Genomic DNA, 12,936 nt, shown 5'->3' on the forward strand with positions numbered 1-12,936 from the left:
TGGTTTGTTTTTTGTTTTGACAAATTGATTCAGTTTGGGTTGTGAATTGTGGTTGGTAAAAACAAGTTGGCAAATTATGTGGTTTAATTGGGAACAAGTTGTGAGAATATGGAGTACATTTTCCCATTCATAATTGTAAATAAATTTGAGAATTAGTGTTTACTTTTTAAATCAATTTTTATTTATATTTAAATCGGAGATAATTAAGTTTTATTTGAGAACGAGAGACATCTTTATTTGTATGTTATTTAATTAAAACTATATTTTTTAACCCTGATATAATTATAAAAAACCACAAATCAAAACAAACACACACACAATGAATATAACATTGGATTTTACTTTTAAAAATTCAAGATAATTGTTCATTCAACTCCTAATTTTATTTACCAATGCAAAACAACACTACTAGAACTATGTTTCAGATAATATTTTCCTTTTAAAAAATTGTCATGTTTTCTAGGGCTTAACGACAACCCTCAAAATTCAATCCAAATAATTTTTGAATTATTTGGTCCATCTTTTAAAAGCCCAAATAACGTATAACGTCCGATCAATTATGCAAATGCATATTCAAATTTAAAAATAATTACATTTCTATTAGAAATTAATGTTGAACAGTAACTAAATAACTATATGGATGCGTCACACAAAATAAAAGGATCATCAAAGTGATCTGAAAAGGTTTTGTATTATCATCGATCAAATATAGCTAAATTGTGTCTCACATAAAAAAAAATATATAAATTGTATAAAAAAAAACAAAGATTCGACTATGTAAAAAAGTTGTCAAATAGAGTTTTTTGGAAATGTGCACAAACAAATGAGAGTCAAACAACCATAAAATCAAAAGCAAACTACTTTATAATCTGCACTAATATTTTTTTTTTGCGAAGGTGCAATTAATTTTATACTCAAAATTTTTTGAAACAACGAAATTAAATATTCATGATTTAACATTTAAGAATATGGAAGGTAACTAATGACCATAAAATGAGAAACTAGAAAGAAAAAAAAAATCCTTTTAAGACTTGCAACATGATCAAACCCCACGTGTAAAAATATTTGGATAAAAAAATTATTAATAAGTTAAAAATGTTTTTTTATTTAAGTTAGGAAATACTGTATTATATATATATAAAGACAATAGAGAGGTGAATGACAAGGTGAGAGAAAAGTGATGAAAAAGGAAAGAAATTATAGTATTGGAAATGCCAGAGGTATTAGAAAATGTTAAAAGTAAATATAATAAAGATTTGTATTTGTTATATGCCTTAGTAAGTCATCATCAATAAACTTCTAATTTAAAAAAAAAAAAAAACTGTAATAATGAGTTAAATAGTTTTAATATATGACAATTATTTATTTTTCATATATAACATGGAATAAAAAATTTATAGTAGAAAATTAAGGATAAATTAAATTAACTTTAAATGCATTACACACATTATAAGAGTGAATAATACTCCTTTCATTTAAAGAAGCTTATTTTAATAAATATAAAAAGAAGCTTATCTCTAAAGTTTGTGTATTGTCTTTGAATAAGCATGTGTTTGGTTTTAAACTAAAATTGATTTTATAAAATTAATTTTTATTAAAGTGAATTGTATTTAAAGTAATTTATTTTTAAATATTTTCAAACAAAAATGAATTGACAATTAATTTTTACTATAAAAGTCATATTTAAATTTATAAGTTACACATGTTTCAAACTAGAATCAATTTTGCTCGAACATATCAGAATTAATTCTACATATTTAAAGTTAATTTTAAATGTCTCAAAAATTACAACCAAACACTAAATCTAAATTGTTTCTCAAAAAGAAATATATAGCCACTATTACTTTGCGAAACCAAATCACATTATGTGAACTTTTTGATATAGAAAATAAAAAAGGACATGAGCAAGTGTAGAGTAAGAAGTAAAAACATTAGTTAAAAGAAATAAAGCTATGATGTTATGATTCATCATCATGCACTAACTCTTCCATTTGAGGTAGAAATCTCATTAACCCCATTTGGTTTCAACTCAAAATCACCAACATCATCATTTTCACCTTTGTTATTGTAATAGCAAGCATATAGTATGAGCTGAACAAGTCCAGAAACTACTCCAATACTATTGCTTATCTGCAAGAATAATACACAAAACAATTTACTTTCAATTAATAATTAGCTTTTTTTTATAGAAAAAATTATTAACTAAAACACAAAAAAAAAAAAAAAAAAAAAAAAAAAAAAAACAAGGATAGGTAACTAATTATAGAAAGCATAAAAAAGTAACTAATTAAATATAAATTAATTACCAAGACATAAATATCAAAGGGGTGAATGAGAGCATAGGTTGTCCAACATAAACCATTGAGGAAATTTGCTAGAGAGAGCCAAAATGGCATGTACTTCACACTCTTAGTTTTTATAACCTTTGCCTGTTCATTTTATAATTATATGATCAAAGTAATTAGAAGACAAAACTTTACATTATAAATTTTAATTGAGTTATGAGATAGAGAGATGAAATGAGACTTAATTACCATGATTGTAAGAGGAGAGATATACATCATGACATTGAAGACATCACATATAACACCAACAATTAAGGACCTTCTTTTAGTGCCATGCAATGCCAACATTGTTACAAGAACAATGGCCGCAAAGAAAATAATCTCGATGAGAAGAATAAGCACTAACTTTTTCTGAAATTATTAGGGAACAGACAATATGGTGAGTACATAATAATACAAATAATATGATATATCTCTTAAGAGTTTAAATGATGTATAATTTGTTACCATAGTATTAGAATAAATGTCACTTAAAATTATTTTATACCGATAATATATTTCTCATTTTCTCTCTTAATTAAACATAGTCAAAAAATCATTGTCATGGTACTGAAGACAAATTTATTTAAATATGTAATCTCATCTTAGAGACTTTTTTTTTTTATAATTGTAATTGGACATGAATTAATTATTAACAAGTTAATTAATTCATGAAAAACCTAAATTTTATTTACAAATTAGTTTATATACTAACGACATTTATTTAAGATCAACATGGATCAGTCGAATCTTCAATTAACATGTCACTTCATCGTCTATAACAAGAAAATTTTATAGATAGACCATTTTAAGTGACATTAATTTTATAAATATATTTATTAATTTACAACATTTAGAGACTAATTTAGTCGAAATTTAAGATTTCAAAAAAGAAAACATGGAAAAGTAGTAAAGGAATTAGAATCAATAATGTAATTAAATGGAGAAAGGAAGACATACACACCTTTCCTTTGTTGGTGGAATAGAGAAAAAAGATGGTAAGATAGACAATTTCAAAGCCAAGTCCAACACTATTGATGGAGAGTACTAAAGTGCTGTTTGGGTGCACAAAAGGCAATCCATAAAATACCCAAAACAAACAATTCAACAATGTTGCTAGATATGGATCTGGCTTGAATTCTTCTACACTCTTCTTCTTTATAATTCCATAGAAAGTTGGACTGCAATTCATTCATCCATTCATTAATAACTACATTGAATTAATACAAGTTATGAAAATACTAGTGTTCATACAGACACTAATGATTTTCTTGAGAAACATAAAAGATGTTATACAATTTTGTACAATTACTATTTAAAAAAAAAATAGGGAACTATATCAAAATTCAAATATTATGAATAATTTAAACAATTAGCAACTAACTCATTAAAAAACTTACCCAAAAAATCTAATGTGATAAAAATGTAGTAAAGGGGAAAAAATCAGTTATTTGATTACTAAAAAAAGATAAATAAAATAATTTAAACAAAGTAACATTAGAAGGAAAAAATGCTATACCAAAACTTAATTTGTATCCTTTTGTAAATGTTATAGCTATATATATATATATATATATATTAATATTTATGAATATAAATATTAATAAAAGAGAAGAAAAAAAAGATATAAAGAGAAGAGAGAGATAGTAAAGAGAAATGAGCTAAAGATAAGCCAGAGATATGAGAGTGTAGATAGAGAGGAAATAGAGACTAAATGAGAGAGTGGAGAAAGATAAGAGGGAGACTAGAGAAAACACGAACATAAATAGAGACAAGAGGTAGATAAAGAATAGTGAGAGACATGAATGTAAAAAGATAATAAGAGGGAGATAGATGATAATTTTTTAGTTAAAAAAAAGATATTTTGGTATTTTTGAGAGCTTGTATTTGAGACAAAAAGTTACCCAATAGTTTAATGATTGACAAGAATTTCTGATTTTGTCCGGTCTCTTGCTCTCTATTTTGTCCAGTCTCAAGATGAATTTCTAAATTAATCAGAGTATAATAAAAGTTGTCTTATTCAACCATCTGTCTCATATATGGACCAATCATTTGACAAATTTGCGTTAAAACTTTGGCACAAACAAATTTTAAATAGATTTTATTTACTTTTTAATTGAACTTTATATTAATAAAGTCTTATTCCTTTAAAAATCAGATCAAACAAAAAATGAGGTATGTTATAATATAAATATTATAAGGCCTCCCACGACATATGCCTTAGATTATAAAATAGAATCAAAGTAAATCTAAGATCTATGGAATCATATGTTATAAAGTCACCATTGTCATATAGTTCACGTCACTTTTTAGATTATAATTCAATCACCGCTATTGAATAATTAAGATGAAATTCTAAATGTCTAATCCTAAACATTAGAGAAGTTTCTTAAGAGATTCACATTGAATTAGATAAAATTAGATAACGTGTTTATAATTGGTCTAAGCAATACTTATCTTATAAGCGGATTTTTGTAAAATTGAGTTTCTCAATACAAATTCTAAGAGGAAAAGACCGCATTGCAATCCTGATCTATGTCCCATTGCAATGCTGATGAAAGTCACTAACTCCTATGAATTTAAAATTGATCAACTTTAATTTTAACCTAATATAGATAACTTATAAGTTACTTCAGCTTAGTTTTCTAATTAAAATTTAGACTTATATATATATATATATATATATATATATATATATATATATATATATATATATATATATATTTAAATAGTTATTTTAAAGAATGATAAAATTATAAATAAAAAAAATTAACTAAGCTATAGTAATTATTTTAATATTTTGATTTTGATAAAAAAAAGTGATAAACTTTACATCTTTATTTTAAATAACTAATATATATCCCCCTAAAATAATTTTTGACTACTTCTTCTAATCAATGCTAAATGGATAAGTATTTGTATATTTTAAATGCTTTTATATAAAATTAAATAAATCGACCTTTTAATTAATACTATTATTTTAAAAAGTGATGTGATAAGAATTTTGTCAACAATAGTATTAAAATAATAGAAAAATTATATTTTATCCATCTCAATGTTTTGGCGCATTTGTTAAAAAAATGTTCAAAAATAAATAATCTTTTCAATTTTCAAAACAATGTTAATTCCTTTTTTATAATTGTACCTTTTAATTAATATTACTTGTTTCACTTCAAAGTTAATATTTTTATTTTACATTAATGATATTAGTAAATAAACTCTTAATTGATAAGAGTAATTTAATAAAAATACTATTTGCATCTTCTATTTATGCACTTATCTTAATATATATGAAATACTCAAGTGACTCACTCATGACTCACTCATTGTGAAATGGATAAAATATCATTTAATAGATACATATTTTTAAATTTATAATGAATTGTGGAGATGAAACTTCTGAAATGGTAGAAAATATTAAAATCAATTGTGTGAGCTAAGACATACTTTTACTTGTGTATTTTTTGTTGTTGAAAGTTGGTATAAATTTATAAATTATGAGTTTATAATTTTTAACATTAATATTGAAACAACAATTTATATCAATAAATTTGAGAATAATATTGCAAATGAATATAAAAAATAGAAACTAATAAAAAAGCTGATATATTCAATAGAAAATATCATATGCATTGAAATCAATAGTCAAACATCATAAATATTAGACAAAAACAAAATATATTAAAATCATAATAATAAAAAATATGAATTTTATATTAAAACTATTTTTAGTTTAACTGTATTATGATGGAAGAGTTCATGAGTAGAGTGTTAAGTAAATTACATGTACAATTTTCAAACACAACAAAATATTGCTTCATATATTTTTTTTAGTCTTCAAATTTTAGAGAAAACAATTCTGAGTAATCTAAAATGTGATCGATAAGTGAAATTTAACCCTGTAAGAATTCACTCACATATATTATTGATATATTTTACATTAATTGAAAAGAAAAATGAAAAAAATTTGAGTGATAATAATGATGATGAAAAACAGAGTAAACAGAGGAAAAGAATTTACGCTGGTGAGAGAAACAATCCAAAAGAGATGACATTGCCTGCACAAAACAAAACAAAATAAAATAAATTATAACACTTAGAACATAACAATTCAATATGCAAAATATATCAAACTATATAACTTATTATTTTAATTTTAAGCATATATTTTTCATGCATAATTTAATCTAAGAAAATACTTGAACTAAAAAAAACATTGGTTGGAAAATAAAACACGAACCTATGGTGCCAACAACGTTACGAGCTAGTTTAGCAGTCACCATTTGAAAAGATGTTTTTCTGCAGAGAAAAGTGTGAGAAAATGACACAGGAAAAAAATAGAGAAAGAGAAAGAGTGATAAGGATAAAATAAAAAGATTAGAATACACGAGGTTTGAAGAATAGGCCTATTTAATGTACAGGTTTTATTATTTTTATTATTTATTATATTTTAAAATTAAAAAATTTATAGTTATCCTTTTATGGTGAAATTTATTTTCAGGTCAGAGGAGTTTACCTTTTTTTCCACTTTAATATTTATGTCTAAAAAACATATTTTTGTTACGATGTGCATTGATTATTTGTTTCTTTTCAATGTTTCTTTCTGTGTTTGATTAGTTGAAAATAATGAATCTCACTAAATAAATTGAAAAGAAACATATTTTTAGAAGTTATATCCACACGTTAAACAGACACATTTTTCATGGTTAATATGTTAAAAAAATAAATTAATATTAGGAGCACTTGTTTTTTTTTACACACACTGGGTAAGAATATAAATATAGAAATATTCTTATGAAAATGAATTGGAAGTGGGGCATTTAGCAAGATCCTAAAAAAAATTAATTGTTATTGTGAATTTAAATAATTAAATTTATTTTCAAGTCAAAGGCATTTAATTTCTTTCTTTTAAAAAAATTAATATATTAGAGAATGGCTTCTAACAATTAAATAAATTATGTTTAAATATATTTCCTCCTGTCACCACTATACACAAAAATATTTCAGAGTTATAAAAAAATTTGTTAATTATAATTATTTTGTCAGATTTTATGTAAAATATAATATAAAGTTACTAAATTGTCACTTGAAATGGAAAACATTTAAGTAGTGACGTTAAGTTTTTATTATTAAAGTAAGAATATATCAATAATACTAATATTAAATGAGTTAAAAATAATTAATTTTTACTTATAATAATGACCAAATTTTGAGATTTTTTATTCAATATGATATTATTGAATGAATGTAACTGTTAGAATAATTTTTCAGGAGTAATTTGATTTCTCCTAATATATTGTATTTTATTTTAACTATAATTTTATTTAAACATTTCACCCAATGTTAAAAACCGTAATAATCCTTAAACTACTATTATTCCCCCAAAACAACTCTGGATAAAGAGATAATTCCCATGCATGTTCTAATGATCCCTTTTGGGGACATTCACACTTTGTAGTCATCATAATCCCTTGCATTGATATCCCCAATCATCAAGAGAGGCTAATTAAATAACCTTGTTTAATCAATAAAAATATCAATGTACTAATTTCTTTGTCTTAGTCAAAATTTCAAATGTATATGTTTCATTTCCTTACTATGATACTGAGTTCAAACTTTGGATCGATAAAATTTTAATTATTGAAAAAAATGTAAGTTATAACAATGCCTACAAAAAGTATAACAAACATTAAAGTTAAGAACAAAATTAACCATGCATAATGAAAGTGATTTTAGACAACAACAAAAAAAAAAAAAAAGAAAGAAAGAAAGAAAGAAAGAAAGTGAGAGAAAGTTATGTAACTAGTAATTAATGAAAATTAAGGACACACCTTTTCCCTTAACTTTTTTGGTTGGCTTGATTTGTCACTCTTTGCTCAATTTCTATGTGGATGGAGCAATTTTTGAAAGAGTTTGTGGAAAAGATTGATGCAAACTCTAGATGTACATAGAAGTATATAAATAGGTTAATAGGATGGAGAAGTATTTAATCAAATATAGTGGAGAAATATTTGGTAAGAATAGAAAAAGGTTTAATTATTTGAAATCTTATAGCTCTTTAGGTGTTTACTTATAATTGGAATAATAGAATGTAAGGTGGAAGGTTTCTGACCCATATTAGAGTTGATGATGATTAAATAATTTTTAATATTGTATGATAGTTAGTTTAACTATTTAAATAATAAAAGATAAATCTGAATAAAATTTAAATCAATATATAATTTCTATTTTTAAAATAAAATTTTACTTGTAAATATTTTGTATTATTTTTTTACATAAAATATTGTCACTTGAAATTAAAATTTTAGTAACTTCATTTTTTTTATTGCATCTGGAACCTCTATTTTGTTGGTCTTTATTATGTTTCTTTTTTTACAACAAAAAACTCTTCTAAAAATTCCCTTGATTTTTCCTTTTTTTTTTTTTAAGTAAAGATTAGTAAATACTTTTAAAAATTCACACACAATTGTAAATTCTTAGATATAAATCTACAGACGACGTTCAACTTAACAATATCGATATTTATCAATTAAATTATTATTTAAGAACTCCCCTTATCAATATTTTACAATTTTGATCTTTTATTTTAATCATTAAAAAATTGTGATCAAACACCTTAAAATAAGGATTAAAATTGTACAATCTCGATATTTTTTATATTTTTGAAGGACTAAAGTGTGGTAAATTGATTAAGGACTACTTTATTGCAAAAGAGGAGATATATTTGACTAAAATTGATCAAAATTATATATTTTTTCACCGGAATTGATAAGAAAAAAATATATGTACACTAAAATCATATAATCACAATACTTATTTGAACTAAAAAGTTGAACTAATATGATTTCTCCTTAACATTTTTATAAAAAAAATTGTATCGACTTTGTACTAACCCAAGTATTTATCTGATTTTACTAATTCTTTTGTCCGATTTTAATCAACCTTTGTAAAAAAATGTTTGATGAAGCAAAAGTGCTAGGAACTGTGAACTTTATTGTGTGGGGGTTATAATTATATCGGATTTGGACTTTCTTTGCTTCCATTGATTATAGATGGAGAATCAAAAAGCAAAACGTGTTAATGTTGTATTTGTTCTATCTAAAATTAGCATTATAAGACAATAAAAGTCCAAAAGAGATTGAACATGATGTACGTGAGATCAATATCATGCATGTGTCCATATTCTAGAAAGTGTGTTGTGGGTGTGCTATGTTTCAATGGATTTGGAATTGTGGATATTTATAGAAATGGACATAACAAGATAATTAATAAATTGAGTTTCAATTTGTCAATTATCAAATTGCATAGATAAAACCTACTCATCAAATTAGTTCATGTACCTAACTTTGGGTCCATAATTTTGTATCAACTTGATGTGTACCATGGAAATGATTCTCTAATTTCAATACTATTCTATTAGAGGGGTTCTCATAATTTCAATATTTCATATTTGATGTTATACATTACCCAATTTGAATTTGAGTCTATTCAATGTTTGGTCTTAAATATCATCACGTGATCAAGGCAAGCAAAAATGAATTTGAATCCTATCTCAATATACATATCTTTAGAAAATAGTAGAGTTATAGTTGTTTATGTCATTCCAAAAGTTAGGGATATCAAATATAGAAATATATAAAAGAATTATGAGGATTTTTATGACCAGTAATAAGTAAAATTGATTGTAGAAACATAAAATTGACATTAACATATTTGAGTGTTTTTAAATAAAATTATTTTTTCAAAAAGATAATTTTAATTTGAAGTTAAGATATATAAAGCTTTTGCATTCAACTAAAATTAAACTCATTTTGATTGTTCAATCTATTTTTATGTGAATAAATTTAAATATAAATTCAAACTTTAAATTTTGTAGAACACATTTCAAAAAATTTAAATTGAGTTTGCTAGTACATAAAAAAATTTCAATTTTATGAACAGGAAATCTTTCATAAGTGGCATGTTTGAAGTTTTCCAGTTCTTAGGTTTTTTCATTTTTTTCAAAAAGATAAAAATGGATTTTAAATAAAATGTGAAGTAGAGATATAAGTTTAAGGTTATAGACTTAAGTAAGTTATAGCCTATGGGCTTCTAACCTGTAACTCCAAATAGCCCAGTACAACTTTTATGATTAAACAAGCCCATGATTGCTAGATTCACTACAGGCTTTTTTTTTTGTTCAAGCTAATCTGCTTCATGTGTTTGTCTATCTTCTCTTCAATAGTTTATCAGAAGTTAAGATTTAATAGTATATTTTATATCATTAAAAATAAAAATTCGATAAAAATGAATAAATATGAGAAATTGGATGAAAATTCACTTAAATTGTCAAACAAAATTGTGATTTTTTTTTTGGACGTCAGCAAATCTATGACATTAGTTATTGACCAAAAATTAAAAAAAAAAAGCCATATAAGTCAAACAAAATATGCAAGTTTTGGAACTTTTCAACTAAAATATATTTTAAAAACATTCACTAAACAAAATTCTTTATAAGCTTTTAGATGTTTAGGGAGAAGTTAACTGAGAAAATTTTAGTTTGAATAAAAAGCTTAAAGTAAATAGTATTTTTGGATTTTTTTTTTAGTCTTTTTAAAAATTTATTTAAATTGACACTAGCTATCACATTTTTCACTTAATTAACCGTTCCTTAGATTGCTGCTCCCATAGCCCCCAACCAAAAGATGACCAATCAATTAAATATTTGAAATAAAATATAAGTATATAGAGAATAATATTTTTTTTTTAATCTTTTGTTTTTAGAAGAATTAAAATTTGAATTCAACTTCTTTCAAAAAATTCCATCCATAGAGATTAATCTTTGTTTTTATCTTTGATATAATTTCTTATCCTAATTAGAACAACAACAAAAAAGCCTCATCCTAATTTAAAGTACAACTGATTTTTCATTCCAACAACACCAATAAGCAATTCTTTATTTAGATGCTTTTGGAACCATTGAAGCTCAATTTACTAAAGTTGGGCCACATAAATTGTTTGCAAACACATATTCAAATTTGTGTAATTTTTTGAATGCATACTTTCAAATAAAAATGTTGGTTGTAGAAAATGGCTCTCATAAGTGATAATCAAATCAGACACCGAAATCACTTTTGAATTTTTTTTTACACTAAAATAGTTCCATTCACATACTAAAAGACATAAAGTACATAGCATAGTGATAAGATAGTGTAGGAGCATTCCCCATAAAATACACAAATTGTGCATAAATCAAAGGGGTATCAACCCAACTTCTATAGCTTAACAATCAATTTATTTCTTCCTAAACAATTAATGCATCCTCTTTAATTTTTCAAAAAATCAAACTCCATTGGGAATTATAAGAAACATCTTAAGAGCAAAATTAGTCCAATATAGAGTGACAATAAAGCTACTCAAAGATGGTGTAGCAAGGGCATCAATAAGTTACAACATAGTCCTTGTTCTGTTGGACTATTTTCACCTTGAAGCCCATTTTGAGTTGTTATTAACACCTAAATTTGAATAACCACACCCTCACATCTCTAAAATATCAATGTTATCCTTTTGTCTTCTAAACCACAAAACACCTTACGGTAGCTTTTTCAATTTTATAGATTTAGGAAAAAACTATATTTTAATATTTAAAAATTTATTTGGATTACTTATTTTTAAAAACTGTTTTGCAAAACTATTTTTAATATTATACTTTTTAAACTTAAAAAAAAAAATAGATAAGTAGTATTTCACTTTTTATTTATCAGTTTTTTTAACTCTCTAAATGTTTTTCTTATCTCTAATTTTTTTTAAAATAAGTCTTTCAAATAAATTTTTTTCTTAATTATATTCTTTAAAACAGATTTTTAAATTAAATTTATAAAATAATTTATAAAATCTAAATTACAAAAATGTTTCAAACATGCCCTAAATTTCGGTACCTATTTTTTGTCAAAAAAGTAAAACCTAAAATTATGTTTATTCACAAATTCATTTATTTATTTATTATTTTAACAGGCAAAGTTGCATTAGGACTGCATCATACACAATGAAGTTTAAAACAAATGTGATTAAAAAAATAGAGTTTCTTTATTTAATGATATTTTATAATAATTTTATTTGTTTTTATTTTTTAAAAGATATAAAATATTTTTATTAAATATGTCTGTATTTTTTCTTTATTGTGAGTCTTTATCTAGATGTATTTAAATATTTTTATATTTCTTAGTTCTAAATATCTCGGTTAAATAGATATAAATTAATAAATAAATTATTAATATTTTATTTAATAACTATAGAAATTTCTATAAATTATGACATTTTCAAATTTAGTTTCTCTATATTTCAAAAGATGAAATAAGACGTTTTAATTGTCCTACAATAACATCAAGAATTAAATAGAATTTTTCATCTTTTAGTTGAAGAAAAAATAATATGTATATACGTTGTACTACTCTAAGAACTCTTGTTCACAATATTTTTAATAGTTGTCTTATTTATTTATTTTTATAATTTTGAATAGTTTGAGTCATATTTTCGAATTAATATTTATAAATATAAAAATAAAAGCAACTCAAATCCAACAAGATTAAAGATAAAGATTAGAACAATAAAACCTACAAGATACTATTTGAAA

The 12,936-nt window shown here is 23.7% G+C and overlaps 1 protein-coding gene across 1 annotated transcript; it reads right to left on the reverse strand.

Annotated features, from left to right (window-relative positions):
• Window positions 1–1,743: 1,743 nt before the first annotated feature.
• LOC101506045 (bidirectional sugar transporter SWEET6b-like) lies at window positions 1,744–8,283 on the reverse strand. Its single transcript, XM_004489239.4, has 7 exons — window positions 8,156–8,283; window positions 6,565–6,623; window positions 6,346–6,382; window positions 3,289–3,505; window positions 2,535–2,696; window positions 2,307–2,429; window positions 1,744–2,130 (listed from the first exon to the last, which is right to left on the reverse strand). Exons 2-7 carry the CDS (start codon window positions 6,605–6,607, stop codon window positions 1,972–1,974), a joined length of 741 nt encoding a protein of 246 aa, XP_004489296.1. The 5' UTR covers window positions 6,608–6,623; window positions 8,156–8,283; the 3' UTR covers window positions 1,744–1,971.
• Between the last annotated feature and the right edge of the window lie 4,653 nt (window positions 8,284–12,936).

The sequence above is a fragment of the Cicer arietinum genome, chromosome 2 (assembly GCF_000331145.2).
Source record: "Cicer arietinum cultivar CDC Frontier isolate Library 1 chromosome 2, Cicar.CDCFrontier_v2.0, whole genome shotgun sequence".
NCBI lineage: Eukaryota > Viridiplantae > Streptophyta > Magnoliopsida > Fabales > Fabaceae > Cicer > Cicer arietinum.

Bases quoted from the DNA above. Each gene is read 5' to 3' on its own strand.
- LOC101506045 (XM_004489239.4), bottom strand. From the start codon at position 6,607: ATGGTGACTGCTAAACTAGCTCGTAACGTTGTTGGCACCATAG. The intron at 6,383-6,564 runs GTTCGTGTTTTA...TGTTTTGTGCAG, and splicing joins TAACGTTGTTGGCACCATAG to GCAATGTCATCTCTTTTGGA. The intron at 2,131-2,306 runs GTAATTAATTTA...TTATTCTTGCAG, and splicing joins CCTTTGATATTTATGTCTTG to ATAAGCAATAGTATTGGAGT.